Here is a 27,852-nt window from a genome sequence, read left to right as displayed (position 1 = left end):
GCAGCGTTGAACCTGCATATCACGGTGAATGCGGACTTGATCAAGTTGCAGGTGCAAACGGGGCGCACAGTACTAGTCCAACTGGGAACTATCAATGCAAAGTCGCTTGCCAAATTCGGATGGTATGGATACAGGAAGTCGCACAGCATGAACATGCCAAGCCCTATAAGTTAGGCCTGAGTTAGGTCGTGGAATTATGAGTACTCGGTCCAACATTCAAAGTCATTCAGGAGGACACGGTTCAGAAAGCGCACGAACCTACACATACATGAAATTCTGAAAACTCAGATAGACAGAGGACGTCTGGACAGTGAAATACGTGAGAGTGAAAAACGAAACCTCCGCCACCGTGACAACACCGTTCTGCATCACCTCATATTGCATCACAATTGTCAATATGAAGCACCTGAGACATGGTCAAAAAGATAAATTATATGCAGAGATGCGATTCATACCGCGAGACATATATATCCATTTCGAATGTCCCCGAATTCGAGCAGCAACCATCCCCGTCTGATGATAACATTTCCACGACAAAGGTAGATCGTGACTTCTGTTTGCCAGGCACCATACATAGCCAAGAGACTATGGAGTAGTTACCAAACAAAGAGAAAACGATATCCAAAAAGGAAACCCCCGACGACGCAGGCCAGTAGTGCAGTAGCAAGGTCATCATGTCCTCCGAGTTGCAAGCAGAGCTCAAAGAAACAAGGGCGGCAAAAATTTGATAACCAAAGAATGAGGGCGGTGCCCTCATAATAGTGGTTAAACTATTAAGAACAGATACTACACTTGATCTAAGCCAAAAGGCCAGAGTGGTAAGGATTCAGGTCGTTCAGCCAGCCCTTTTATATAAAAGCACACGAGTGCACGGGCCACCGTTTCGATTTGGGAGGCTCGCGAGGGCCTAAAATGGGCATAAACTTTTGAATTTAACAAGGCGGCCAAACAAACACCCGAAACGGTGGCGTCCGAACAACAATGTTGAATCTTCACTTTTACTTTTGGACTCGGGGCGACGGTACTCTATTTAGCTTCTTGACGTCTCTTCCGAAACGGAGTTTGCTCAGTGACATTATGATTATCATACTAAGGCTTTCCCAGCATATGCAATGCCCCACGACCCACTGCACATTCACGCCACAATGTTTCCATTTCTTTTGCAAGGTGGATTCTAGTCGGACATGCCTGCTTCCTCACAATCCAATGGAGACACCAGGGTGGTCGATACCGGATCGCTCCGCGCAACAGATGGTCGATTGGTTCAATGTTTGTCCGGGTCATCGAACACTATTTACACACGCAGGGGAATACAACAAGGCGACATGTACCTCTTCATCCATCCCAGTCGTAATCGCTTAATCTCGGGTTCGTCTTACCTGTAGTCATTACGTTGAGCCAAGTTCAATGTTTAGAATCTCACTCACCTCTACAAACGAGTGTATTAATTGAATGGGAATGTCATGTTTGCTCAATCCTCACTGCGTCTGAGCGAAACATATGGCATGCCTACTATGTGCCACCGGTCAGATCTCACTGCGCAACGCTTCTGACTGATCCCGTACCACTGATATTACTTTGATATCTCATGGCATTTTTTTCTCATTTGTTACTTCCTTGTAGCACCTGCGATTCGCCTAGGCCGGTGACCTTGCAACTACTGCCAGTGTGCAGACATAATGAGGTATCTTTCATACATCGATACTCATACTCATTCTTGACATGCGCTTGGTCAAAGATCCCTAGTACTTGTCGCGGTCCAGCATCCACAGCTCCCTCTGAAGTTTTAGACAATCACAACGATATCAAATTAGTCTATGACATACCGCGATGGTTCTCTACTTCCTCAGAGACAAGGAACGGGGTTGAAAAAATCAGTGACTATCAACCAACGCTCTTCTAAGTCCCTCTTCCTCGTCAACCGTCCCTTGTACCCCATCCAACACTCGCTCTATGACGAGAACCATTCCAGAGCTCCTACGCTACCCTTTCATATCAAGTGTCGCGCAATCATTGATATTAATCCTCTTCATCTTTACCTTTGTCGCACTTCTCACTATTTAACTCATCTAATGTATAGACTCCCAGAGCATTCAAAGATCCATGTCTCCTTTACGAGGGCAAGTCTCTTCATGACCTTCATCATCGCTCTTGCCATTAATTTTGCCGCATTTCTGTTCTCTTTGTTCAAATCAAATTCCAACTCAATAATCCCTAAGCTAGGATCGCTGCGGACAAAACCAGATTTCGTACCTTGAACCCACAGTCACCGCACTCCGACTTCATGATATCAGCGTCATAGGACAGAAACTTGCATGGATAAATCAAGTGGCTGCATAGCCCCGAATTTCCAAGAGCAGGAGACATACCGATAGATTGGTGGGAGCTGGACATCACGACGGAAGCCGGGTATCGCATCATCTGACCCGGAGATCAGTTGGACAACAGGGAGCTTAAGGATGATGGGGGGTGGACTACTGAAGCTGTTTCTGCTCCACCTGCACAACCTAGAGCGCGGCCGAGTTTCAACTTACGGATTCATCAATCAGGCACCTGTGCAGGCTCTGGTGGATCGTTTACGCCGTCGAAAGCTTCAAGTTCGGCTTCTACTGCTGTATTTCCAATTCCACTTCCAGAAACGAAACTGTTCAAGGTCCATACACCTCTTCCTCCACCTCAAATCACGCTACAGGACAATGGCGAGCCTGAAGTTGTCAAGACTTTCTACCACCAATGCAGATGTACGCAAACCAGACCCAAGATGCAATGTTCCAAACACCGTCTAGACCGGCAAATCTACGGGAAACGGTTTGTCCTCCTCCACTGGCCGTATTCAATATTTTCAAAGTCGTCGAGAACGATGTTGAGGTCGATGCCTCATCAGGCACGATCATATATGCCACATCTTATCACGTCCGGTGCTGGTCTAGATAGTCACAATTCCGGCCATCCGAAGCCCTTCCGATGTTCTATCAAGCCTCGCTCTGCAAAAGCCGCCGCGCTCATCAAGCAGAATGTTAACAATTAAGCTTGCGCGCGAAGATGAAACCCACACATGAGGGTAATTGGGGTGCCACATCGCATTATCGTACCGTACATGTCTATACATATATTGTAAGAATAATTTATAGTGCGTGCTCTAGTATCAATCGCGCTCGCTGTCTTCATGAGAAGCAGCCTGTAGTCTGGCACCTCCCTCCCTCCCCTTGATCAAGAGCATACTCAAGTCCGTCCAATGATTGCAGCCAGTAATAAGTACACCACTCCGGAATATCTTGACTCATGCTGTGTGATTGATATCCATTAAATATAAGACGCCATCCATATCGTGAAAGAGAAATCGCATACGGGAGACAAGCCTGTAACATGCAAGAAGCCCGATTCCTGATTGTACAGACTTGTGTCGATGGCCATTTATTTCAGTGATATTTTTCACTCCTAACTCCAGTCGTAGCCGGTAAAGGTTGCGAGTTGAAAGCGAGATCCATTAGATGAGCAAAGAACGTCATTGTCGGACCTTCATCATGCTCAGCAATTTCATGGGCAGATTACGAAAGTCGCACCGTATTCTCATTGTTGATAGTTGCACATCAGCAATTCTCCATCTTCGCGTGGACATCCTCAGCTCTGGACGATACAATCGCCGTGTCTAGTAGAGAACCGGCCATACGAGCATTCCTGCACCGTATATCTGCGCCCTTGTCATGGTTCTCCGAACGTTTGAAATCGCCAAATATCTACAAGCGTTTCCCATGGGCTTCGACGTTGATATCTTGTTGTTCGAGAGCGGGAGGCTCGCCTGTTGCGGTCACTGTCTCAGTTTCAAAGCTCCCGTGTAGGTCCATCCATGTGTTGTCGCAGATCAAATGCCAGACACATGAAAGCTATGATATGTAGCACACTAGAAACAACGGCGATGACTCAAGGCTTTTAGTACTGCCCTCCAACTCGACAGTGATAGAGTATCAAATAAATTGTCGAAGGGGTTGTAGAATATGGGCATGAGACATGATGAAGCGAAGATGTGATGGATGCTCAGAGAAGGTGCTTTGATAGTTGTTGGATATGTTGTTGTTATAAGCACCAAATGACCGCTGTGCTTTGCAAAATTGTGAACAGCGAATCACAGCTCGATCGACGGACCGAATAGACAGTTGGGGGCGAGGAGATAAAATCAGAATCTTAGTGTCAATGCTGTAGGTGACTGGATGACCTGGCAGGACCAATTTCGCTGTGGTTGCGGGCGCCTTAAGGCTTGCTTGCTGAAATAAGGTGGTCGCCGATTGTGCCAGTTCAGTAAAGGCAGCAAAAGCGCTGCTGCCAGTGGTTACAGTACTTGTTGACAGTCCAGGGCAAGAACCAGTGGCCATTTTGGGGAAGGTGGCTCATGACCCACACGACACTGAGCACGATGAACCAATGATATCAGTATTTGCAGGCACACGCCAAACATAGTACGGAAGATACGGAGCACATCTGTTCGCGGCAGATTTGAAGTTGCGACTAGTTGCCGAGACATGCCGCCGGGATTGTACCGTCAAGCGACTCAACTTGTTATACCAGACACGTGCACTTCCTCTCTTTCCCTACGCTGCGCCGTTTGTCAATATCAACCCTGTCTTCGGACATCAAATCTGCTGTAGCCCGTTGTGCTGCCTTGGAGGACTTATTCATCAATAGGTCTTATGATGACACACCAGACACACCAGATGAGCTATCCCTGGTGTCTGACACCGTCCGTTCGTGCAATGCACCACTCGACTGAGCAGTATGGAAGCACCTCTCCGACACCCCTACCCTTCTCAGACTCGCTATTGTGGGACGGTTTCCCAGTTGAACCATCACGCTTCAAGTTCGAGCCTTTCCTCAAGCTCACGGGCCGGACATTACCACCGTGATACGACACTCGGGAATTTTACTCACTTCAAGGGTTCGAAATGCCGCGGCATGTCCTCGGTTGGACCAGGGCGGAGGCCGAGCAACATTTTTTGTGCACTGTTACAGTGTAATGGACGCCGGACCCCCAAACACATCAAAATCAAGTCCAACGAGCGGCCATAGTCTGATGGGGAATTGGGTATGTCTTATGACAGTGATCAGGCAGTTTCTTTGTTCCACGCAACTGTGAAAACCCTTTGGATTCACATTCATTACCCCATTTACCTCGACGACGACCTTCTTGTGGAAGCCATGTCAAGTTGGCCGCACGTCCGCTTTCTGATGTTTTTGGGTCACCTTCGTCTACCTACTGTAGACTATCCGCAGTGCTTTGTTTCTGTCATCACTTGCTTACCCTGTAAGTAATGATCGATACTGGTACGTGTATCGATATCGGTCCTGCAGCTGAGTCTCTTCAACATACTCATACTCCCTGCGGATGTTACGCGTGGGCATGTCTGTTTTCTCCATCCTTCCTTGTATGGACTAGGTCACCGGTGGGGTGGGAGAGGCATAAGAACGGGTGGCCCGAGGCCAACCAGCATCTCGAAGCTTTTAGATCTTCTCCAGCTCTTGGAGCAGCGCGGCGCCGATGACCTGAGTTTGGGATGATATACTCATGCACGGGAAATTTACCCAGAGTTATGATTAAATGCTTTCATGCATTGAATAAACGACGAGCAAGGTAGATCATATAGGGTTTTTTCATTGTTACCTCATGACTATAATCTTCGGTTGGCTCGTTATACAAACATCTGTGCTGTCGTAACTTGGCTTAGTTAACATGGGTGAATTACACAATCAAGAGAACGCGACAACTAGCACACATAACGTCTGGATCGAAAACTCGTAGAGCCTTATTCTCATCCGTAGTATAGAATGAACGAGTGATTGCCTATAGCATTACATATACCTTATGTATTGTCCACCTATATCATGTACGGCTGCAAGGACAGATGAAAAAATTCCAAAAAAGCTGTCACGAAATTTTATTCGCCAGGCTCCTTTATCGAAGATGGCGCAACGAATTTACCACTTCCAGGAGAAAAAATATCCTGCGCACCATTAGATGAGCCCTGGGATAAAAATGCCACACTTACCTTGATCATTCCTCTCGAAATGAGCCCAATGGCAGCTCTGCTTTCCCACAGGGGGTATAACACGACTGCGAACGCCGACATGAATGTCCACATAATACCAACTATCACCCATACCGAAAAGCCGGTGACGCTGTAGACCGTCTGGGCACCAAAGAGGGGGAGAGGGATGAGTATCAGCAGTACCAAAGTCTGTAGATCAAGCAGCTTCAGTATATGAGCTGTTACAAGGAAGTATTAAAGCACGAACAAGTATTATTGATGCCCTGGCAGCAAACTTAAATGCCTTATTTAGGCCAACCGGGTCCAGCTCCGGATCGATTTGCGCCTCATTTGACACGGATGACACTGTCACATCTGGAACTTTCTTCTCATCCTCTGACTCCTCTAGTTCGTCGTTGACATTTTTACTAATAGCGGCACTACGGCCATTGATTGCACGAGTCGAAGAAAAATCGTAGTCATCTGGCCACTTCAGGATCAATCAGCTCACGGTCTCAAGGGATGAAACATTTTACGCACGATAAGTGAAATGGCAGTTGAGATAATAGCACCAACACCGATCGATGCAAGGTTTCCTGCAAGCATTTCGTAGTTGCCTATTAATCATTGGGTCAATTCAGCTTCGACAATATTGAAATTGGCGGTCATCTAACCTCCGCTCGTCTGATCACGCAATAGGGTCAAAGAGGTGAAACGATAGAAACTTAAGAGACGTACGGTGACATTGATCACTTTTTGGTTAAGCGTAGAGGTGGTCACCAGCCAGGCAATAATACCCGCGGCAAAACCAACGAGCGCACCACTAATACAACCCACTTTATTAGCTTTTTTCCAGGTAATGCAAAGTGCAATTGGGCAGACAGCAGAGCCGAGGATGACTCCCATAAATGTCTGCAAACTATGTCAGGCACAATGCATAGCACGGATATAGGCACCGACATAAAGCCAACCCATGGACACTCCGATGTAGTAGAAAATAACACCGGCGATACCCATCACAAGTGCAAAGATAACAACCTATCCATGACAGTTAATGAGGAGATTAGGTCTGCCAAAAAAAGACGCTTACCCCTGCATGACTCATGCGTAGAATTTGTTGTTCCGTAGCCTTCGGATTGATATATCTCTATATAATCATTGGTAAGCAATTTTGGCGCCGAATGCTGGATAGGAACATACCACATAGACATCGTAAGTTAAAATAGAAGATACCGCGATGAGCTCCGCACTCGTGGCACTGGTCACGGCCAGGAACAGGACAACAAGAAGTGCAGCTGCGCCCGATTTCCCAAGCAACGTCGCAGCAGCTAGCGAAGCTGGAAGACCCTCTGAGATAGCATCTTGCGAGAGCGGCGCAAGCATGGGAACAAAGCTGCTTGATAATGGGTCTTGTGACAAAGAGTTGGCAGCAGGCACCGCAGAAAAAGCCACTGCAGCAAGGCCAAGTGTCGTTGAGAACGCAAACGGAATAGCAAACCTATGCTTGAATCAGAAATGTCGACACATGCTGGTAAAGACACGTCAACTCACCATGCCAAGCCACCAATAAGGTACGCCTTGACAGTCGTAGAAGGTCTGCTAGCAATAGCGCGCTGCCAATACGCCTGATCCTGGAAGACAGTTGCGAAGTTCCCAATGAGGTTGATAACGCCGAAGATAAGGCCATTTTGGGAGCGGAGAGTCAGGTACGAGCCACCAGCATTACCGGCCACGGGTGAGATCTGGGATACCTCACTCAATAAATAGTGCATGCGGCTGATAGAACCAATGTAATCCGAGGTTGCATATACGGTGAACACAAACGTCAAGATGATGGCGAAGAGGACTGTGGTATGTGTACTGAAAATAAAATGATGAGCCAGGGAACATGGCATGTACGACATCGACCTACTAATCGCAAAGCAGTGTGGAACGCATTCCACCAACGACGACATAAATGGCAACACCCAGCGGGATGAGGAAACACGCAGCAATGGTGCTCATCCCAGTCAGACTCGTCACAGTAGCCGAACCACCCAAGACAAGCATTGAAGACACAATCAAGTTTGTCGCAAGACCGAAAACCATGAAAATAAGATGTGCTGTAGTTCCCCACCGCGCTGCAACAATCTCAAGCCAGGTGTGTGCGTAGGGAGCATTAAGCTTTAGCTTTGCGGCAAGCTGCGCGAACAAGAGGACCTGTACTGTCGCACCTGCGGCATACCACCATGGTCCCGAAATGCCATATCTATAAGCGACAGCGCTAGACTGGAGCTAAGTAATATCGCGCGCTAAGCCACACGTGGATATGGACGTTGAACATAAACATACTAGCGTTGCTGCCCAGGTCCAAGCAGAGACAATTCCAGAGGCAATAAGCCCAGGCTTCACTGAGCGCGAAGCAGACGAAAACTCCTCGGAATCTTTGGGAGAGACACCCGTGTAGCGTGCCTGTAGAGTAGTCAAACCCACCATGAAAGCACTGAAGAACAGTCCAATCCCTGGATATCTTTAGCAAATGACAACAAATGGATTAAAATGTGTTTTACCGATGACTGGTAATATTATTGGATATCAGTGTCTGAAACATGTGAATCAGAAACCAACTCACCGACGCCATAGCCTGCGCCTTGGGGGAGAACTTCACTGGTCGACATGCGAGCAAATGGGTTCAGAAAAAAACTCAGGGCCTTGCCTCATTTATACTAGCAGTGGTTAATAAATCGCAGTTCTGAATCTTATCACTGAGACTGTCATGATCAATGCAGTGCGTGTATCATGCAATGACATGGGGAGCCAATTCACACAAACTGTCTACCGTGACAACAAATGCCGAACAGGGTAGTAGCTTAAGCTTGCCAAGCTCCGCGGCCATTTCATATGTAACTTTAAAGATGTGATAAGGGCATCCTCATGCTCATAGGTACTATCCCCAGCCACGGCTGAGCGCTCCGTATCATATTCAGTGTTACTCAGTACCTGCATGACTGTTGGGAGCCGCAAAACAAAATTTCTTGACTGGAGCGTGATTCGAACACGCGCCCTTTCGGACTAGATCCTGATTCTAGCGCCTTAGACCACTCGGCCATCCAGCCGTGCTTAAATCTCCTGTGTGTGGTAGTCAATTCATTGATGGTCCTCATGAGGCGCAGAAACGCTGATAAACAATCTCTCACCAACTTGCATGATTAGAATTTACTTACCGAGGAATGACATGTCATTCATTTGGAGAAAGTCTACATTGTCACACATCCACCCCCTAATATATCCCATGCAGCCGCAATGCAAGCTCAAGCAAACAATTGTGCGTCCAAGATAGCCATGTAAACCTGGGCATGCGATTTTCTAGAGCCACTATTGCATAGCAGTCGGTGCCACAGTGGGAATGATGATGAATCCATTTGAAGGGATGTCAATCAAAAACGATGGGCTATCTATCGGACGACGGGATTTACGCCCCTTGCAGCCAAATAGTCCTTCGCCGCGCTTGGGCTCTGCGAAACGATTTGAATCAAGTTTGAACGGGAGAAAGTAACTTCTTACAAGGTTCTTAATAAGTTCATAAACGCTCTTGTCATGATACCTCAGTCCAGTCCGAGGATCGGTATACGGTGCCTAGTGATTTGATATCGACAGGATATCCTTCCTCACATAATAGATTAACACTAACCTCCAGCCCTGTAATATCGCAGTAGTGTCTCTGTGGCAGAACAGATGGTGGTGCTTCTATCGATAGATCTAAAAGAATCAGTTTCGCCGACTGGAAAACCCGTGATCAACTCACAAGTTGAGATTTCCTCGTTCACCTCAACAAGTTCTTTCTTAACTTCATCAATATCCATCGCCTGACTATCTCTCTCTTGTCTCCGCCTCTCCCTTTCGATGCGTTCTTTCTCCCTTTCCTGACCTAGAACGGTTTTCAGGTTCTTGGTTCGACGATTCGTATTTTTGGTGTAGTTGGGATTCTTGAATGGACGAGGGCTGTGCAGGTATGACAGCTGCTCGGAGAGGGTCTAATACTCTGTATTGAGCGACCGAATCGAGCGATAAAATGGCACGAACGGGCGTATGAGTGGTGGAACCATCGTTCGCAGCTTTCTTCCTGGTTGTACCCTTGGGCGGCCTGTAGATTCAACATTAAACCGACAATAGAATCGTCATAATGCCCTACATTAAATATGCTTCAGCAGTGCAGGGTTTCGCTTTGGAGCGGCGATGCGTAAGGGTTTGCAAAGGTTGTTCAAGAATCAAGATGAACTTGGATTTGAAGAACTTGGTTTAGTCGTTCAGCTTAGTCAGCTGAGTTTCTGCAGTTTTATCAAATCACTTTCTAGCAGTACGACTGTACTAGTGATCAATCGGTCACCGGGCGAGGGCGTACGAAATGGCGTCTTCTGTAGATTCCTTGTTTGTCAAGGCACAAAATACCACCCTACCAAAATCCCTTCGTCCCACCTCTCCACCACCAGACAATGTGCCAAAGCATAAGCACGTCAAGGACCTCAAGCTAAGAACAAAACTAAACCGGCAGGCAGCACATGCTGCGCGTTCAAAAGCACTTGTCGAAGATGCTGAACTGTTGCTGACGAACGAGGCAGGGAAAATGCAAGTGGAGACCGAGCTGGAACGAACTTGGAGAATAGGCCAGGATGATATCGTGCAAAGTGCTAGTCAGGAGGCTGCCAAGGGACGACGGGAGCTGAAGCTGGATGGTGGTCCATATCGCTCGAGATACTCGAGGAATGGCAGACATCTTGCCATTGTCGGTAACATGGGACATGTCGCGACCTTTGACTGGCAAACGGGAACCATGCATGCTGAGCTTCAGCTGCAGGAAACATGTCGCGATATCACGTACGTCGCTTGTTACTTGCACGTAACAACTCTCAATCGTTCAATAAAGATTTTTGCAGGACCAGTCATTCTTCGCAGTCGCACAAAAAAAATATGTATTCATATACGACCGTGATGGTGTTGAACTACACCGATTGAAAGCTCACATTGAACCCACACGACTGGAATTCCTTCCATATCACTGGTTGCTTGCTAGTGTGGTCAGTGATTCCTGATTCCAACTCACTGTCAACTTGTGCCAACTTAATCGATATTAGGGGAACAACGGATTTCTAAAATATCAAGACACTTCCACAGGTCACATCGTTGCCGAGCATCGAACCAAGCTCGGGGCATGTCATACACTCGCACAAAACAAACACAACGCGGTGCTACACCTCGGTCATTCCAATGGCGTTGTCACCCTTTGGACGCCAAATATTCCCCATCCTGCTGTACAAATCCTAGCACATTACGGTCCAGTTGTGGGGCTGAGCGTTGATCCGAGCTCTGGTGGGCGCTATATGGCGACATCAGGTCAGGATGGTGTCGTAAAAGTCTGGGACTGCCGAAATTGGAAGGGCACTGTACGGGAATGGACGACAAGAGGTGGCGGCGCCGAGCTGGAATGGAGTGCAAGGGGTGCGTTAAGTGTCGCTGTAGGTGGAAGTGTCAATGTGAGTTACTGCTCTCTTGCCTGTGCCGGTTCTGATCCATTGCGCACCAGGTGTACACAAAACCGTCAATACAGACCCCGCATGCACCTAAAGCACCGCCACCTCTTTACCTCACACACCCAATACCACACCGACCGCTTACTTCGGTGAGATTTTGCCCTTTTCAAGATATCCTTACTATCGGACACAATGCTGGTCTGTCGAGTATTCTTGTACCTGGAGTTGGCGAACCAAACTTCGATAGTATGGAAGCCGATCCATTCGAGAACAAGAAGGCAAGAAGGGAAAGGGAAGTCAAGGGTTTATTGGACAAGGTATGCTCAACGTCTAGATCATTCCTGTGACACTGATATGGACTATCCATTAACCTAGATTCAACCGGACATGATCACACTCGACCCAGATTTCGTCGGAGCTCTTGCACCGCCAACAAAATTAACGACTGCTGTCAATGACACGCATGATATTCCCTTCGCTCGGCTTCCTCGGCTTGAGCGACTCCGTGTCCAGGGCAAAGCAGATGAAACAGAGCTCGTTGATGATGACGAGGACATTGCTGATGGTGACGGCGACAAGAATGCCAAACCACAGTCACGAATGGAGAAGGAGAAGCGGAAAATGCGCGGCAAAGGAAAGAGTGTCAAAAGGTATGTACTCCGTATAAGACACTGCAGCCTATTATTTATCATATTCAAAACTCAGATACCTCCGGAAGCAACGCAAAAATGTTATTGATCCCACTGCGGTGAGCCTCAGTCAATCGCTCCATTCATTAATTTTGTGCTCATGTTCGTGCGCTCTACAAAAATAGGTCGCTATTCGTGCAAAATTAGAGAAGCAGCGGGAGGAAAAGCGCGTGGCAAAGGCTATCGAGAATGGCTCGATGGAGGCGCGCAAACCATCGGCGCTCGATCGATTTAGACGACCGTGATGGTCCTTGGAGAAAATCCATACTTGTCAAGTCAGACGAGTTACACTCAGAGGCAGACAAGACTATGTAGACTAGCATAGAGTCTAGGTACGAGTCAGTACATGTGACTGCTATGAACTGCAAGATAACATGCCTTGACGAGTATGATGAGGTGACGAAGGTGCAACAACGCCAACATACCTCCTCGCCGAGACTTGGACGCCTGTCAGTGGAGTGACATGTTTCGAAATAGACGGGTTCGACGAGTAAACGGCTGGAGAGCCCTGATAACCGCAGATAACGGAACCTGGCTGCGCAGATAACAGGCCCGCAAGAGCCCCGGCAAGATGCAATTGTTTGTCCTCAGTGAAGAGATGGAAAAACCTTGTAGCATTGATTGCGCCAATGTGGTCATGAAGGGGATTGAGGGATTTCAATGAGGACAAATCGATAGTTGGGGGTTGTTCGGCTGCGCCGCTATGGAAAGAATTTCTGGATCGAAAACATCTCCGGGAAAGAAGCACCCCGGATACGAATTTGATGTCGTTCTGAAAAGTTCGTGGCCAAGCTCGAGGAATTCTGTATATGCATGCATCTGAGTCATTAGCAAGAATGTTTCAAAGACAGAATGGATCACCGTTGATGATATTCGAAGCAATGACATTTTCCGCAGGAAAACCATCCGCCGCAGCCTTTCTGGCATCAACACCGACTGAAATGGAGTCGAGCTTTAGTATCCAATAAAGTAAATCATTGTTTGACGTACAACAATAGCCAAGGTCGAGTAACACGGCATCCGGGCGCTCACCACCAAGCTTTAGTATGTGTTCGTACACAGGGTAACTCGAAATGTTGAGGCTGAACACAGTTCCCTCATTATGATGATAGATTGACTCGGATACATAGACTACAGGTCAGGTACCGAACAAAGACGAATCCGTGAATACAAGGATACGGTGCAACCTTTCAGCGGCAGTTAGTTATTGAACTGATGGTGAGGTCGAGTCTGCAAGTGACTCACATTGTATGCTTTCGCCTAGTAACCTCCAGGATATGCCTCTTCAAGTCTTCGTCATCATCGATACCAATTTGCGCTTTAAAGAACGCAGCTTCTTCGGAAGACAAACCGTAAAGGCTGGTGTCTACTTTGGCAGTGATGCGGTCTGAAGTATTACTATTAGGTCGCCCAACAACGTCGCGGAGTAATGGTATGTAGCGGCACTCTCCATCGTGATAGATTGTTACTTGTGCTACCGTAGCATTTTGCAAGGTGACTGGCTCTGAGCGTCTCCCCAGCGGCCGCCGGTGGAGGTGTGACTAGCGGTTAACGTTCAAACGTTCACTACTGATGTTACATAAATGTTTACCCTGAATTTGCCTGGCTAATTAGCCGGCCCCGAACGTCGAACCCTACTCAGGTATACTACACATAGCAAATGCAAGTTCGGTACTATGACGGCCAAATGTCGATACAGAATTTCAAGTTCAAGTTATACAGCCATCGACTTTTCCGGGCCCATGAAAGCAGATTCATTTGCAGGTGCCTGACTCGGAACATTTCTGACCGTGAAAACTCCACTAACGTTTAGCCTCCGTCCGCGTAGTCGCAGTCTGCAGACCTCCAAATTCAACCAAACTCACCCCGTCTATCAGCGCGTGTGACTCCAGAAGCAGAGCAGCATCAACACATTCACACTACGTCGCCTCCTTGGGCCGACACAGTCGAAAGCCATCAAGGTCGCCTACGGGTGGATGACAAAAAAGGGTTGAGCAATAAAGAAGGATGCAGCGAAAGCACATTTACAGGCTCAAAAGTTTGCAATGCGGAACTGCTGATGACTTCACGGGCGTCAACAAACGCAATACAGTTACTCCTGGACCCTCACAATACCTCGCTCTACCGAACCCTCAAACCATCGAAGATTTCCTAATTGCATCATTCTTCCATCGCAATGAAATTGCATGGACTCCCGACCATCTTAATATCAAGCGCAATGAATGCGCAGATCAACTCGCGAAAGAAGCTAGCGAACACAATGGCTCACTTGTTACAACATATGCCAACATACGGAGACACAATGAGGAAAACTTGCTGAAGAGATAGACGGGTTCAAGATTGCAAGGAAATGTCTACGTAGTACATTCCATCTTCGTACGGCCTCCCAATATTAATCATTAGCAGCAATGACCGCTCGTTTCGACAGCCTCTCGCACTCAAGCTTAGTGGATGACGAGCCAGACTAGGCATGGTCGATCATCAAACATCCACATTGCTCGAGCAGCACGAAAATTTGTCCAAAAATGTGTACTGACTGATCGACTCCGAACTAGGTATTGCACCGTTAACCATGATACCACAGCGACAGAAGAAACATGACTCGCTGTCACGATGTACTGCTCGTGCTGCCAGTTCAGTTTTAAACTGACAGGCAGATCCGACCTGCATTCTAAGGTGCGCAGGTGAGTCATGTAGTTGAATCCTAATTGCACAGCGACATGCTCATACTCACGGTGGCAGGTTTACAAACCATGTTAGTGCAGCAATCATGATCTGTTGTACAACTCGTTGTACTACATGCACTGACAAACATGGACGCCGTCAAACCAGCAGCAACAGCGAGGAAGGAGAAACGCATTTTCTGTGCGAGTTGATATGGAATCTTCTGAGGGGGACCTCGAATGATATCTCTGAGGATGTGGGAACACTAGGATGACGACCGCTTTTATATTCTGCATATGCTTATGGCACGGTTTTGATCGATTTGGCAGAAATTTCGGTAGAACCTGCAGGAGCGTGTTCAATTGCGATCCTCATATCATGACCTGCTGTTACTAGGGTCATGTCGTATTAGGGGTATAGTTCACGATATGTGAGTTCTCCCGCATGAATTACTGATTTGAGCTGTCTCTAAATCCGTCTTTTCGCAGGGCTCCACTTGTGCTATTTGCGTGCTGCTAGTAAAGAGCAGTTATTTCATTCTGTAAACTCAAGCTGAGTGGACGACAAGTGAGACTAAGCACGGTTGATCATTTTGAGATAGGTTCAAGCATTCACATTGCTCGAGCAGCACGAAAGTTTATCCAAAAACGAGTATACCGACTGACTCCGAACTAGGTATTACACCATCAACCATGATACCAAAGCGAATGCAGAAATATGACTCACTGTCGCGATATGCCTCATGCTACAGGCTCAATTTCCACCGTACGTGCAAGTCGGGTCTCCTGAATCCTAAGGCGAGCAAGTGAGTTATGTGGTTGAATACTGGCTACACAGCGACCTGCTCATACTCACGTCAGCATGAGCTATACAAAAATAATTTGCGCAGCAATCATTTACTGTTTTGCAAGTTGTTTTGCTACATGCACTGATAGACATAGATGCTGTCAGAGCAACAACAACAGCGAGGAAGGTGAAATGCATTTTTCGTGCGAGATAATATAGAATCTTCTGAGGGGGATCTCGAATGATATCTCTGTAGATTGGGGAACGCCATAGGACGACGACCAGCTTTTATATCCTGCGTATGGCAGAATATGTAAGAGCGTATTCAATTGATCGCGACCGTTGTATCATAACCTTGCACGTTACTGAAATCCTATTGTATAGTCAGGGGTATAATTCATGATATGTGAGTTTTCCAGCATGGATCACTGATTTGAACCGTATCTGAACCCGTCTCTTCGCAGCGCTCCAATTATGCTATTTGCGTGCTGCATTATGTGACCTTGTGTTCGCTGGCATGCCTCATTTTTTCCGGCCGTGCCTGCTGCGGAGGTGACACGGCCATTGCACCACCACCTTCACTAAAGATTGATCTTTCTATTCAGTTTACACTTTTGGCTAACTTCGTTGATTGAGACTTAAGGCGGCCCAAGGACTGACGTGGCCTTGGCTTACGCGGATGGCTTCTTCCACGTGGCACCCCGACTAGGCAGCCAGAAGCCAACACCAGGCGCCTCCCCGCCCCACTTAACATCCGCTAAACCCAATTTTTTACACTAGATCGAATCCCATCCTTATCTCAACCGCGCAGGATCATCGAAAACATCCTCCAAACTACTCTCGATGGCCGAACCGACTCCTCCCGACCTGGAACCCCAGCCATTAATGGTCTGATAGCAACAGCAGGCAAGCAAGCCCTCGATTCGGACCGCTAGCTCGACGTCACTTCAGAATTCTCTATGCCGCATGGATCTTTGTCATAAATATATGGACAGCGTCATGGTAGTCATGATACGTCCACGAGGATTGCGCAAAATTTCCAAGAGTAAAGTCGGCAAAGTACAACCATGCATCATATAGATATAACAACAAAACATAGAATTTCTTTATTAATTCTTAATGCCACTCGACAAAATGCTTCCTAAAATATAGAATACCAGAGCTCAATTTCTGAGGCAGTGTTCCCTCTGGAGTGTTCAGATCTTGGAAGGCAGCATGAGGAGTGAGCCTCACGACACTCATCAGTAAATGTCAAAAAAACCTGGATCAACTTATACAACTTACTATATACCTGAACATCTGAAATCAGACTCTTTCCAGTGAATCAGATCAATAAGATACACAGTGGTCCAGACATTCAGTCCCCTCAGTTGTCCCAGTCTCACTCAGTCACTAAGTAGTTCAGATTGATTCAGTTGATCAGTTGATCAGTAGTTCAGACATTATCCTGTCCAGATGTCTGTCATATCCCACGTTCCGGACCCGGACCAATCACACACTCATCTCCGGACATCTGGACATCCGGATCCGACCTGCCTCTATCTTCTGTGCCTTATCCCTTTGTATGTTCCTTTTCAAGTTAGGCTAACTCATTTTCCGTACCTCATTTCATTTCCGCCTTTATTTTCCTATGTCCTCATTTCTGTCTTCATTTACTATTTTCCGATAGACTAGTGTTAGACGTTTCTACATCCTCCGTCCATAGCCTCGCATAGCCTCGGACTGCGCTGACTGATTCTCTGTTAAGTCCTCCATAGTATATAAACCCTGTAGAATCTTTGTACTTCCTTAGTTCGAATATTATCTTAGACTCTGCTCATTCCCTCCTCTGTCCGACTTGAGTTTCTCCTCTCGTCGTCCTCCGATAGTCTTAGGATCAATTCCTATAGACTTAACACCTCCGCCTCTACCTCTGGTAGTGCTCCGCTGTTTCCTTTCTAGTTTGGACATTGTCCGGATTAGCCCGATCACTTGTTCCTGAATGTCCACTGGAATTCCCGCGCATCGGACATCGTCTGACAGCCTTTGGAAGTCAGGGGCACGTACTCGGGTAAGGGACGCAGCGCACAAGCTGAAGCCAAGCCCTTCAGATTTGACCCTTGAGCACGTTCTTAACAATGTCCCAGATTGTTCAGATACATTCAGTTATTCAGTAGTTCAACAATACAGGAGCATTTCAGTCACCCAGCACACCCAGTAGTTCAGACATTTAGTTTTGCAGAGCTCCCAGATTTTGATACTAGTCTTAAAGCAGATATTGAAACCTCAGCTGCCGATACTATGCAAGATCGTCATCATGATTCTAGTAGTAACAGTGACAAGAATAGTACATGGACTCGGACACTGTCTGAGTTTACTACAACAGTTATAGTACTAGTATTAGTAGAACAATGTGCAACACAACAATGAAGACAAAGCGATGAAAAAATGATGTAACAGAGACGGGGCTGGAACTACAATTTGGCATTCTTTTGTGATGGGCTGCAGTATACTGTGGTTGTCAAACCTTCCTGCTCCTCTTGGTCGATCCACCACCCGACGAATTTTCCATCTCCAGTGCCTTGCATTTGAGTAGATTCTCATACCAAGAGGAATATTGATTGTATCCGGTCTGCTTCAACCCCCTCTGCAAGTAAGGCACCACCATCTCCCAATTGAAGAGCAATGCTGGAGGAACCCATGTGCAACAAGCCAGTAGTGAAGGGTCCTCGACAGCTGTGGAGGGTCTATTGAGACAAGGTAAGCAATCAGCAGCATGATTTTTGAAAAAATGCACTTGTCAATGTGGAACTCATCACTGTTGGACTCATCACCACTAGACTCCTCCGCAGCATCCTTGGCTGCCAGCTGATCAATGTGATTGAGGGTTGTATCCCGAATTCTCAACAGGGTGTGTTGAAACAAATATTGAATGTTTGCAAGGCTGGTGGTGTCAGTGTTTGGAATCAGCTCCTATTATTAATGTCAGACAATACTACTTGATGAGGGGGACCACTCACCATACATTGGTAAAACTCATTGTTATGGTCATCCAGATCAAGTTGTCTGGCAGGGTGACGGAGCCACGTAGTGACAGTGACTGTAACTGTGGACACCCAGTTGTGGCGAAACACAGTGACTGGTCTGGGAAATGGTTTGTTGTACTTGTGAATCCACTTGTGGAATGGCACTACTAACTCCACCTTATTCAATGTATCAAATATCTTCGATGAGTCCTTTGGCGGTGAGTGTCATATATTTTCCTTGATATTGAACAATGTGAGGGCAACAATATGCAGGGCACTGTCAATGTAATCTTGGAGTTTGGATAGGATGTCTTCTTGTGTCTCAGAGTAGGACACCTCAGTTTCCACAGCTGTAGCTGTCCACTTAGTTCATTTGGATCATGAATTCACCATATTCTGGGGTGATACCCATGGACACAAATACAGCATCCATGGATTTGCGCAATGGCATCAGAAAATTCTCGTAGATTGGGCTAGGCAGGATTACAATGAGTTGTGAGGATGAGGGTGTGTATGATGGACTGAAAGCAAGGCATTAGATGGTGATTATCGGATAATACTAATACTTACTTGTACTGATCATCATCACCGGCAATGGCTTCCACAATATATTCATAGTCATTAATTGACACATGAGAGAAGCTCTGCACGAGTCAGCCCAGGCCTGTGCGAAATTGCTGTGTGAATATTCTCATACCTGGGAATCATGGACTCCATGTCTTCGCCCTCTGATTTCAGTGATGATTTTCTTACGCCAAACTGTTTAAGAAGGTTAACAAAGGATACAACACTACACACAGTAAAAAACCCACCACCTTTATTGATTTCATGAACTGATGGCTCTCTTAGTGTCGAAATTTGAAGACTAGTTTCAAATTGTGCACAGGTGTCTGTACTAGATTGAATGGCCAAGCGGTTTGCCAAGGGTGTTGAATGATGTTTGACAGTGGAGGGCCACTTGCTAGGGAGTATTGTTTTTGCTGTGGTGTGGAGGGCTGAGATTTCCATGCTTGACTGCAATCATAGTAAACACTCTGTGCTCTGAGTGGTAGAATAAGGGAGGTTGGCATGTTAAGCCTGATTGGCACCTTACTATGTGTTAGCTTGCTTATATATATACAAATGCGGCTTTAGAAACTCCGAGCTGTGCTGTCAAAGGAGTTGCGGAGTTTGCTGTGTCCAGCATGCCAGCACTTGTGAGGAGACCATTGTGGAGTATAGTACAGTCTGTACAGAATAGTAGCATAAGGAAGACCAACATATAGTGTATAGTAGTCTCCTAGTAGTGGTTAATAAGCGATTTCATAAGCATGATAATCTGAAAATTTATTAACATTGTAAGCCAAAAAAGCAACCAAAGAATCAGTGTGTTTGAGATGATGGGGAATGTCTTGTGAACCATAAACACCTATCAGGTGTGCTGCACACATGATACTGTCCAAGTGAATGACAGACACAAGCCGCTCCCCACTATTGTCATCCAATTCAGGTTCTACCATCCACATGCCAGTGGGTTTACATGGCTCATTGCCAATAGGAGTGAACCAACAAACCAATGCACATGGATACAGCTGACCACAATAAGTGATAGAAAAGAAGAGGATGACTTGAGCGACATATAGGCCTTGAAATCCAGAGAGAGAGGGGTCTTTTTCAGCAAATATGCAGTCATGTTGAGCAAAACCATTTTACCAAAACCTGCAGCTGTGAATATACTGGTGCTGCATTGTGTTAACTCCACAGATGTCACTTGGAGCACGGAATGTTGCAACAGCTGAGTTGAAAACATCTACTCTCTCCTCGATAACTGGAAGAACACTGACATCTACTATATCAGCTGCTTGAATGGAAGCATTTGGATTGCACTGATCATATAGAAAGCGGCCCACTAGCTCAGGAAGATTCAGGCAGTTGATAAATACAGCAATTTCGGGAAGCTGATGAGGGTACTCCATCACTGAGTACTCTTATAAGTACTATATTGCTAGTAGAGAAATCATCAGTGCTCTTACCTCGAGTCTGAGCCAGTTCTACAGATGCTTGAATCCTAGTGAGTTCAGTATCTGGCTCAACATCCTCAAGATTGGAGTCATTTCTAAAACGAGCCTCCTCAGGATCAAATTTGTCATTGGGATCCTCGAAGTCACCTTGATCTATGTCAGCAGGTTCCAATGAGGCTGGGTTTAGGAATCTGTGGGTAGCAAGGTGAGACTTGAATGCAGCAAGTTTATTGAGTCGCTGGTTGATCAAGAGCATCTGACCTAAAGGTAGGTGATGATTTGAGCGCCTCCAGGGTTTCTTGATGGCCTTGATGTGCTTCGACTCCGTGATCAATGAGCACAAGCTATTTGGGGCACCATAAAGCTGTATAAGTGTTTGATAATACATCAAAGCATGTTGGCGTGGAAGTGATATTCCGTCTGGCATAACACTAGAGTCAATGAAAATGTTGTGCTCTTTATGAAACCAAGCCAAAGCATTGTCCAGTGCATCTAGGTTAGCCTCGCTGAGGGTAGAACAACATGTGAGATAGCAAAATTCCATAAAAGCAGAAATGGCTCAGACCATTTGATCTGGAACAAGGCCGGTAATTGCAGGAAGAAATACCTAGTATGACAAAATAATAGTATATTAGTTCAACTGTAGTTGTTAAGACCATGCACAAAGGGTAGGACTGATTCTGAGGGGCTTGGCTTCAGCTTGTGTGCTGCGCCCCTTACCCGAGTATGTGCCCTTAATTTCAGAATGATGTCCGGAGGAAGTCCGAAGATGTCCAAAGGATATCCAAAGTGTGGGAAACTTTGGACGGACTTTCTGGACGAGTGTAAGTAACTTCCGGATGAGTGCGGGAAAGTTCCGGAGGAATTTCCAGAAATTACAATGAGGTTTCGTCCTGATACGGATATGTATAATGGCTACTCAGGACACGTCCTGAGTAGAAGCAAACAGAGGAAAGGCTACAAGGACAAAGTCCGAAGCAGAATAGGTCCGGAGGACCGCGGGAAAGATCCGGATGAACTTCTGGAAACTTCGGAGGATCGGATGAGTGGATGAGTGGATGAGCGGATGAGCGGAGTATCGGATAAGCAGAGTCCTGGCCTAGGGAATTTCTCCCTAGGCCTAAGATGGATATTGACTAAGTCGGAAGACTAGAACTGATATAAGGACTTAGTGTGAAGACTAGTGCGAGGACTAATATGATATTCAGACTGAGGAACTACAGGACATATACAAGAGTTTATATACTAAGGAAATAACGGAAAGATCAGTAAGCAAGAGTCCGAGGCTATGTATGAAGCATAAGCAAAGTTATCAAGCGCGAGTCGGAAATGAAGCATAGGTTTAACGGATCAGTAAGCATACCGGTAGTAAGTATAACCGAGATACCGAGGACAAGGAATACCAAATAGAGGAATAGGCTGTGTTAACGTTATATGCACAGGAAATGAATTAAGAAGCTTATCATATATCAGATCAGATCAGATCAGATCAGATCAGATCCGGACGAGAAGTGTGGATATACGGGATATGACTTTAGGGTGATGGGACAAAGGATGAATGATGCAGGCTAGCTGCAGAGGTATGGAGGTCTGATGTATGGAGCTAAAGGGATCTGGATGTGGATGTGCAGAGGTGCAGGGATCCGGATGGATAGAGGACTGGGGACATGGATAGGGCGTCTGAAGGTCCGGATGAGGTGTGGGAACATTGTCGGATGTAGGTCCGGAATACGGGATATGACAGTAGCTATCATAGTGAATCAACACTGCTACCTTCATCAGGGCCTTTGAATCATTACCTGTCCATTGTTTGAAGTGTTGACCTTCAGGAAAGCGTCTTAAACCAGGGAACGACGGAGCAGCAGAAACTCTGATATGATAGAAGCACATGAGTACATCACATATAGTAGCTTGATTGAGATATGTACCTTCAATCTATCTCAGCCATTGTTGCTGCAGCCTTAGATGTTCTGAATGTCTTCGCCAAATATTCTTCAACCCAGGTAACAAGGTGGTCCTTGAATGAACCTTTAATCACCTGGTGGAGCAGATTGGGTGACAACAACTCATGAATATTTGCCCGAGGAAATGAGGCTATAAATGGCTAAAACACTTAATGAATTGGCAATGTCTCATTGGAGGTGAGATAGTAGTACTTACCATAATATCATTGACGATCCCCCAGTTGTCCCATAACACTTTCCATGTATACATGTCCCTCAATAGTTCAGTAAATTCATGTGTTCGGAGGTGACCTGCATTCTTCTTGTCCAAGTCTCTTTTTGAGGCAGTACACCTCATCAAAACTGCAAAATCAGCATCTGAAAAAAATAAACAGTATAGAGACATTGTTGCATACCTTAGGCACCAGCCTTGAACAATACAGGAAAGTAAACATTGCTTGGGGTAATCAGCGATATATGGTCTGAGCTCATGAATTGCGCAACAGTAATGTCCATCAGAACATAATGGCACCTCTGGTGTAGTCATTGTGGGCCGAAGTGATGAGAGAATTGCCTCCAGTGACCTGTGGAACAAGTGACGGTGGAAGTCACGAAATTCTTGATCATGTTGATGTTCTCAATCAGCTGAATGAGAATGAGAATGGTTATCAAAATTGTCTGTCCAATAGTACATGAACTAGTTACATTTAGGGATACCCAAAAACCCTACCAAGCTAACAGCATTAATGTGAGTGCATCGAATATTGTTATGTACATTTCCCTTTGAAATGTACAGTGGATAGTATTCATTGTTTCCAGTTGTAATTGACATGGTTATCTTGTCGCTACCCAAGATGACAGGAACGAATATTGCGCCATTGTCTTCTTACTTAAGGTGTCTTATATAAAAGTGGTCAAAAGGCAATGACACCACAATTACACTTTTGATAAGACTAGATGCTGCCAAACAACCTCAAGTTCACGGTCTACAACTTTTCTTCTTTCGTGGTAGATAACACATTGTTCATGGAAGGTTACCTGCTATACAGCCCGGTGGTGTGATTCTACCTAGAACAGTAGATGTTCTACAAGAGAAATCTAACTTTATCTGGAAAGACAGATAATGTAGACTTTGTAGAAGAATATCTAGCCTTTCCTATGGCTAGATGGAAAATACTTGATACAAATAAGTCTCTCTAGTCTTTTTTGTTGACTAGACAGATAAGTGATGTGAGGTGCGTACTGTTGTGCAACTGGTAAATACATATGCAGATAGTCTAACAAAGGAATCTGCAGGCACAGATAAATGGCTTGACTTGATACTCCTAGTCCTCTGAAATGTATATTAGATGCACACTAGATAGTATAGGTACAGTCAAGAAAGAGTAAAATGATCTCAGAGCAAGTTTAGTTACTTGGTCTGCACTTTCTGGCTAACACAAAGAGTGTCAATGTCAGAGAAAGTGGAAGAATGTGAGGGGGGGATTCCTTCAGATATTTGACAGGAAAATGAATTCTTGTATTTTTGGGTGAAGATTGGTTCTCCTTTTATACATGAGATGAGCAAAACTGTAGGGCAAGAAATAAGATTGAAAAGAGGAATGACATCAGAATTGCATCATAAATGACCTCATTGTGGAGCAATGTGGAGCATTTGCAGAGCCAAGTGGAGCGGAATATTCTAGCATCCAATGACATCACTATGACATCATGGGTGACATTAGGGAAACCAACAGAATAGGCCAGAACTATCTGTGGAGCCACATGACATCATACCTTGCTGGTATATTTTATGAAGCATCTAGGATATCAATGAATCATATACATAAAGAAATGAAAGAAAAACGTAGGGAAGATAAGGTAGGAATAATCATAAAAGAAAACAAAGCAAAACATGGGCTTTTTTGTTAGGGTTTTTTATAGGCTTTTAACTTTTCTCATTGGTTATTTGTAATCAAAGTAAATAAGCCAAAAGTTAGGTAATAACCTAAGCTTTTGTGTACCTATTACTTGGACTATGTTAATATATGATTTCTCCATCATATTTGACTTTTCTTCAAAACACCGTACTTTGTGTGATTGGAGCACACAAGGCTATCTGTTGCACTTAAGTCTATACTCAAAGTACATTTTGTGTAGTCTGAGGACAAGGCTAACAGACTGTAGGTATGTGGGATAATATGTCATGTATGTATTCTGCATGATTCCCATATCATGCAGGACACCGTGACATTCGGGGTCCTCTGACAGTCCATTCTAAGAGGTTGTTAGTATATATTATAGGATTGCTAGCTATTCAACATACACATTGGTTCCACGCCCAATTTCCAGACATGAAATCACTGAAGACCCTCTCATGGTTGTTACTATACACTTGGCATGAAGCATGGTCAAAACCATCCTTAAAGTCAGGGTTTGACAACTGGTTGCATAGCAACATATGTGGGTCCCAAAACCATATATCATATTTAGCAAGTTTTTATTAAGGTGTTGATGGGTTGCCTTGATTTATTGTGTTAATGATATCATAGAGGTCTTTTTTGTTAGCATATGGAGAGGACTTCCCACTTCTGCCCTCACTCCTATTAACCTCAGCCCAGATGTGCATCAGCTTGTCAAACTGAGTCCCTGGCATTTTGTTATGTTGAAAGATGAAATCAGCGAGGGAAAAGTGACCTTGATTGGCAAATAGATATTATGGTGATTTTGGCTTCTTGTGAGGGAGAGGTTGTGATCTATCGAGGTCATTGCTATCCATATCACAAGGAGTTCCTGTATGGACAATGAATGGTCAGCCACTGGACCAGACGATAGTCACTAACAATTACTTACCATCAATCACAGAGTGCCATACAAAGTATGCACCCAGCGGAGGTGCATTGTTGGAGTCGCTCCTGCTATCGACATCTGTGTCGGGTTGTTGACCAACATTATTGTTGAAGTGATGATGCTCCATGGTCTGTGGTTGGTATTGAGGGATATGAGGAGGGAATGGTACTAAATTAGTGTGCACAGCATTTCTGTGGTTGGCGAGGCCTGCACAAGTCAAAAATCCCTTGCGACACTGAGCATTGATAGGGTTGGTGCAGAAAAACTTGCATGATCGGTAGGTAGGTTGTTGAGGCATTATCCGCATAAGATGGAGATTACCTATGCCCTATACACCAGCGAGGGCAATTAGTTTCATGTGTGTCTTTGATGAATATTAGTTACATACCAAATACATGTATGCACTGTGTTCTTGTCACAAGAAGTGACTTTGCAAGTGTTGTACTTGAGGCTCATATTGATCTGAGGAGCACTGGGTTACTAGTTAGCCGACTTTGCAATAAAATAGACCAAAAACTGACGGGGAAAATTAGGACTTGATACTGGAAATTTCCACACTCACATGTATATAGTAGGTCAGCAAACAAAGTTGTTATTTTACTATTAAATTACTGCACATAGACATGTCGGTATGGTGGACACTCGTAAAGCAAACAAGCATGCTTACCTAGGATTAGTCGACCGGCCACCTCCCTGTTGATCGCGAGACAAGATCCTTAAGGAAAAGAGAAAGGCAGCTGACCTTAAGAAAAAGAGTAAGGGTAAGACATCCAACAATGTCGTCGAGATGGAGGAGGCAATATGTGCCAAAGAAACTCAAGATAGAGCGGAGGCACATCAACCAATTGGACCCAGTGTGCTGAAAACAACCAGACTGTTGAAGACAACAAAACCGATGACTCAGAATCATACAAGGGGTAAGTGTGCACCTTACTTTTGTTTACTGTTAATTGCAATCACATACCACAGACACAGCTGCAATGAACCAAGATAATGATGCAAGCCTCAAGGACACTGAAAATGGAAATTGTGCAACAAAGAGTCAAAAGGATAGTTGTAAGGAGAATGTGAGGCTCACCAAACACACATTCAATGACTCAGAGTTTGATGACATTGAGTAAGCTATTTTTATTTGAAATTAATCAGCACTTAAACATGAATTGCCCTTACTACCTACCACCATGGACCTTATACGCGCATCAATCAACTATTTTAGATGTTGTCCCTCCAAAAAGACTAAAGCCTCAACCTTTCGCTCTACCTCTCAACCAGCTACATCTGGTGTCATCCCTGGCTGGTCTTCCATTGTGGAAGCTAGTGTGCTAAATCAAAACCAGAAATCTGCTTTGCCTTACGGAAAAATAGCTTCACTAGCTCAGCATTCGCAGCCAGCTCCAAACAGCTGGTCCGCAGATTTATGCATATCAGGTATGTGATTTAAGGCATCTTTCTGACACATCTAGTATATTTTCACAAACTCAGGCAGGAACACCTCAGTAAATCCCTTCTCAGGACTCGATGATCATCCTGATCTCCCCAATATTCCTCCAGACGTCAAAATCACCAAGGGGCAGAAGCCAGTTATTTCTGTAGGTTGTGTCAATTTGTTTCAAACTGTCGCCTTATCTCAGATGGAGCAGAAATTATCATCTCAAAAAGCTTCAACATGTGGTGTTTTGCCTCGAGGCAGTGTAGGGGAGGCACACAGGCAAACAAGTACTGATTACATACCAGAATGGCCCGCCACCTTGTCAAGTATGTCGAAAGAGCAAGGAGATCAAGTATGGCCTGATTCGTCTCCAAGTGGTGCAGATAGGACATTGTCACAGAGCTTATCAGAGAGCAAGACACAAGAAACCACAGGACAACAGACAGTGCCACTGTCACTTTTTCACTTCACCGTACCGCTCAATTCTTCTGACAATGATGCCCCATCATCCACTCAGCTAACAGATTAAACAGCGACTCTAAGTTCAGGTCCGACATCGACATGGACACTCCAACATCTGCCTAACCTAGCAAGAGATCTAAAGTTGACCCAGAGCCCAGCTCCAATCATGATTCAAAGGAGCTGCACATTTCATTGGGGCTCATAAGCTGAAGTCCATATGAGCTCAACAATATTACACAGGTGGAGCAGGATTATTAGAAAGGGCCTTATGTTACGAGTCTGAGTCTAAGTCTGAGTAGTAGGTTAGAAATTTGTATGGTCAGGTCTATGAATGGACTGTTTTGTTTGGTATTCTGGTGCTTGGGCAGACTGATAGACTGTTGTTTGAGAATTGACTGCCACTGTGGAATGCTTAAATCATTGGGATATTTGATTTCCTGCAAAGCTAGTCTACTGAAACACTAGGCTACTATGGAACTGTGAGCTTGGAATACTCAGCTACTAGACCACTAGACCACTAG

General features: G+C 45.4%; 10 protein-coding genes and 1 non-coding gene across 11 annotated transcripts; 3 read left to right on the top strand and 8 right to left on the bottom strand.

The window, feature by feature from the left end:
- Nucleotides 1-99: 99 nt before the first annotated feature.
- Nucleotides 100-833, bottom strand: HD556DRAFT_736861 (uncharacterized protein). The gene is made up of 3 exons (XM_041311465.1): nt 456-833; nt 259-406; nt 100-176 (listed from the first exon to the last, which is right to left on the bottom strand). Exons 1-2 carry the CDS (start codon nt 755-757, stop codon nt 259-261), a joined length of 450 nt encoding a protein of 149 aa, XP_041157311.1. The 5' UTR covers nt 758-833; the 3' UTR covers nt 100-176.
- Nucleotides 834-5,671: 4,838 nt separating this feature from the next.
- Nucleotides 5,672-8,572, bottom strand: HD556DRAFT_1392766 (urea transporter). Its single transcript, XM_041303595.1, has 12 exons — nt 8,349-8,572; nt 7,930-8,291; nt 7,569-7,877; nt 7,218-7,515; nt 7,108-7,164; nt 6,978-7,055; nt 6,756-6,929; nt 6,692-6,701; nt 6,558-6,634; nt 6,286-6,507; nt 6,039-6,227; nt 5,672-5,993 (listed from the first exon to the last, which is right to left on the bottom strand). Exons 1-12 carry the CDS (start codon nt 8,490-8,492, stop codon nt 5,928-5,930), a joined length of 1,986 nt encoding a protein of 661 aa, XP_041157310.1. The 5' UTR covers nt 8,493-8,572; the 3' UTR covers nt 5,672-5,927.
- Nucleotides 8,573-9,032: 460 nt separating this feature from the next.
- On the bottom strand, nt 9,033-9,112 carry HD556DRAFT_t87. Its single transcript has one exon. It is a non-coding gene; the product is annotated as a tRNA-Leu (tRNA).
- Nucleotides 9,113-9,451: 339 nt separating this feature from the next.
- HD556DRAFT_1433413 (YL1 nuclear protein C-terminal domain-containing protein) lies at nt 9,452-10,102 on the bottom strand (the record flags this gene model as incomplete). Its single annotated transcript, XM_041305219.1, has 5 exons — nt 9,452-9,511; nt 9,561-9,632; nt 9,688-9,755; nt 9,802-9,998; nt 10,080-10,102. The coding sequence occupies 5 exons, from the start codon at nt 10,100-10,102 to the stop codon at nt 9,452-9,454; spliced, it is 420 nt and encodes a 139-aa protein (XP_041157309.1).
- A 299-nt stretch (nt 10,103-10,401) lies between these two features.
- HD556DRAFT_1446272 (WD40-repeat-containing domain protein) lies at nt 10,402-12,458 on the top strand (the record flags this gene model as incomplete). Its single annotated transcript, XM_041307060.1, has 7 exons — nt 10,402-10,871; nt 10,921-11,071; nt 11,129-11,527; nt 11,578-11,841; nt 11,900-12,174; nt 12,230-12,272; nt 12,339-12,458. 7 exons carry the CDS (start codon nt 10,402-10,404, stop codon nt 12,456-12,458), a joined length of 1,722 nt encoding a protein of 573 aa, XP_041157308.1.
- A 412-nt stretch (nt 12,459-12,870) lies between these two features.
- HD556DRAFT_1537867 (uncharacterized protein) lies at nt 12,871-14,170 on the bottom strand (the record flags this gene model as incomplete). The annotated part of the gene is made up of 5 exons (XM_041309672.1): nt 12,871-13,016; nt 13,075-13,149; nt 13,204-13,295; nt 13,459-13,754; nt 14,126-14,170. The coding sequence occupies 5 exons, from the start codon at nt 14,168-14,170 to the stop codon at nt 12,871-12,873; spliced, it is 654 nt and encodes a 217-aa protein (XP_041157307.1).
- Nucleotides 14,171-14,310: 140 nt separating this feature from the next.
- HD556DRAFT_1220350 (uncharacterized protein) lies at nt 14,311-14,466 on the top strand (the record flags this gene model as incomplete). The annotated part of the gene is made up of 1 exon (XM_041296788.1): nt 14,311-14,466. A coding segment is annotated over one exon (156 nt), but the record flags the coding sequence as incomplete, so codon positions are not given.
- Nucleotides 14,467-18,163: 3,697 nt separating this feature from the next.
- On the bottom strand, nt 18,164-19,676 carry HD556DRAFT_1310729 (uncharacterized protein; the record flags this gene model as incomplete). Its single annotated transcript, XM_041300447.1, has 8 exons — nt 18,164-18,389; nt 18,440-18,510; nt 18,663-18,878; nt 18,933-19,024; nt 19,059-19,189; nt 19,239-19,312; nt 19,366-19,427; nt 19,481-19,676. 8 exons carry the CDS (start codon nt 19,674-19,676, stop codon nt 18,164-18,166), a joined length of 1,068 nt encoding a protein of 355 aa, XP_041157305.1.
- A 281-nt stretch (nt 19,677-19,957) lies between these two features.
- On the bottom strand, nt 19,958-25,051 carry HD556DRAFT_1433411 (uncharacterized protein; the record flags this gene model as incomplete). Its single annotated transcript, XM_041305218.1, has 11 exons — nt 19,958-20,316; nt 20,410-20,625; nt 20,681-20,859; nt 20,881-21,170; nt 21,234-21,275; nt 22,442-22,536; nt 22,697-22,772; nt 22,829-22,964; nt 23,028-23,185; nt 23,342-23,493; nt 24,919-25,051. The coding sequence occupies 11 exons, from the start codon at nt 25,049-25,051 to the stop codon at nt 19,958-19,960; spliced, it is 1,836 nt and encodes a 611-aa protein (XP_041157304.1).
- A 255-nt stretch (nt 25,052-25,306) lies between these two features.
- Nucleotides 25,307-25,738, bottom strand: HD556DRAFT_1446269 (uncharacterized protein; the record flags this gene model as incomplete). The annotated part of the gene is made up of 2 exons (XM_041307059.1): nt 25,307-25,383; nt 25,444-25,738. The coding sequence occupies 2 exons, from the start codon at nt 25,736-25,738 to the stop codon at nt 25,307-25,309; spliced, it is 372 nt and encodes a 123-aa protein (XP_041157303.1).
- Nucleotides 25,739-26,621: 883 nt separating this feature from the next.
- HD556DRAFT_1446268 (uncharacterized protein) lies at nt 26,622-27,398 on the top strand (the record flags this gene model as incomplete). Its single annotated transcript, XM_041307058.1, has 2 exons — nt 26,622-26,868; nt 26,923-27,398. 2 exons carry the CDS (start codon nt 26,622-26,624, stop codon nt 27,396-27,398), a joined length of 723 nt encoding a protein of 240 aa, XP_041157302.1.
- Nucleotides 27,399-27,852: the final 454 nt, after the last annotated feature.

The sequence above is a fragment of the Suillus plorans genome, assembly GCF_016647745.1.
Source record: "Suillus plorans strain S12 chromosome Unknown HD556scaffold_51, whole genome shotgun sequence".
In the NCBI taxonomy this organism is placed as follows: Eukaryota; Fungi; Basidiomycota; class Agaricomycetes; order Boletales; family Suillaceae; genus Suillus; species Suillus plorans.
Note: the sequence above shows the minus strand (reverse complement) of the source record. Positions and strands in the feature narration are given on the sequence as shown.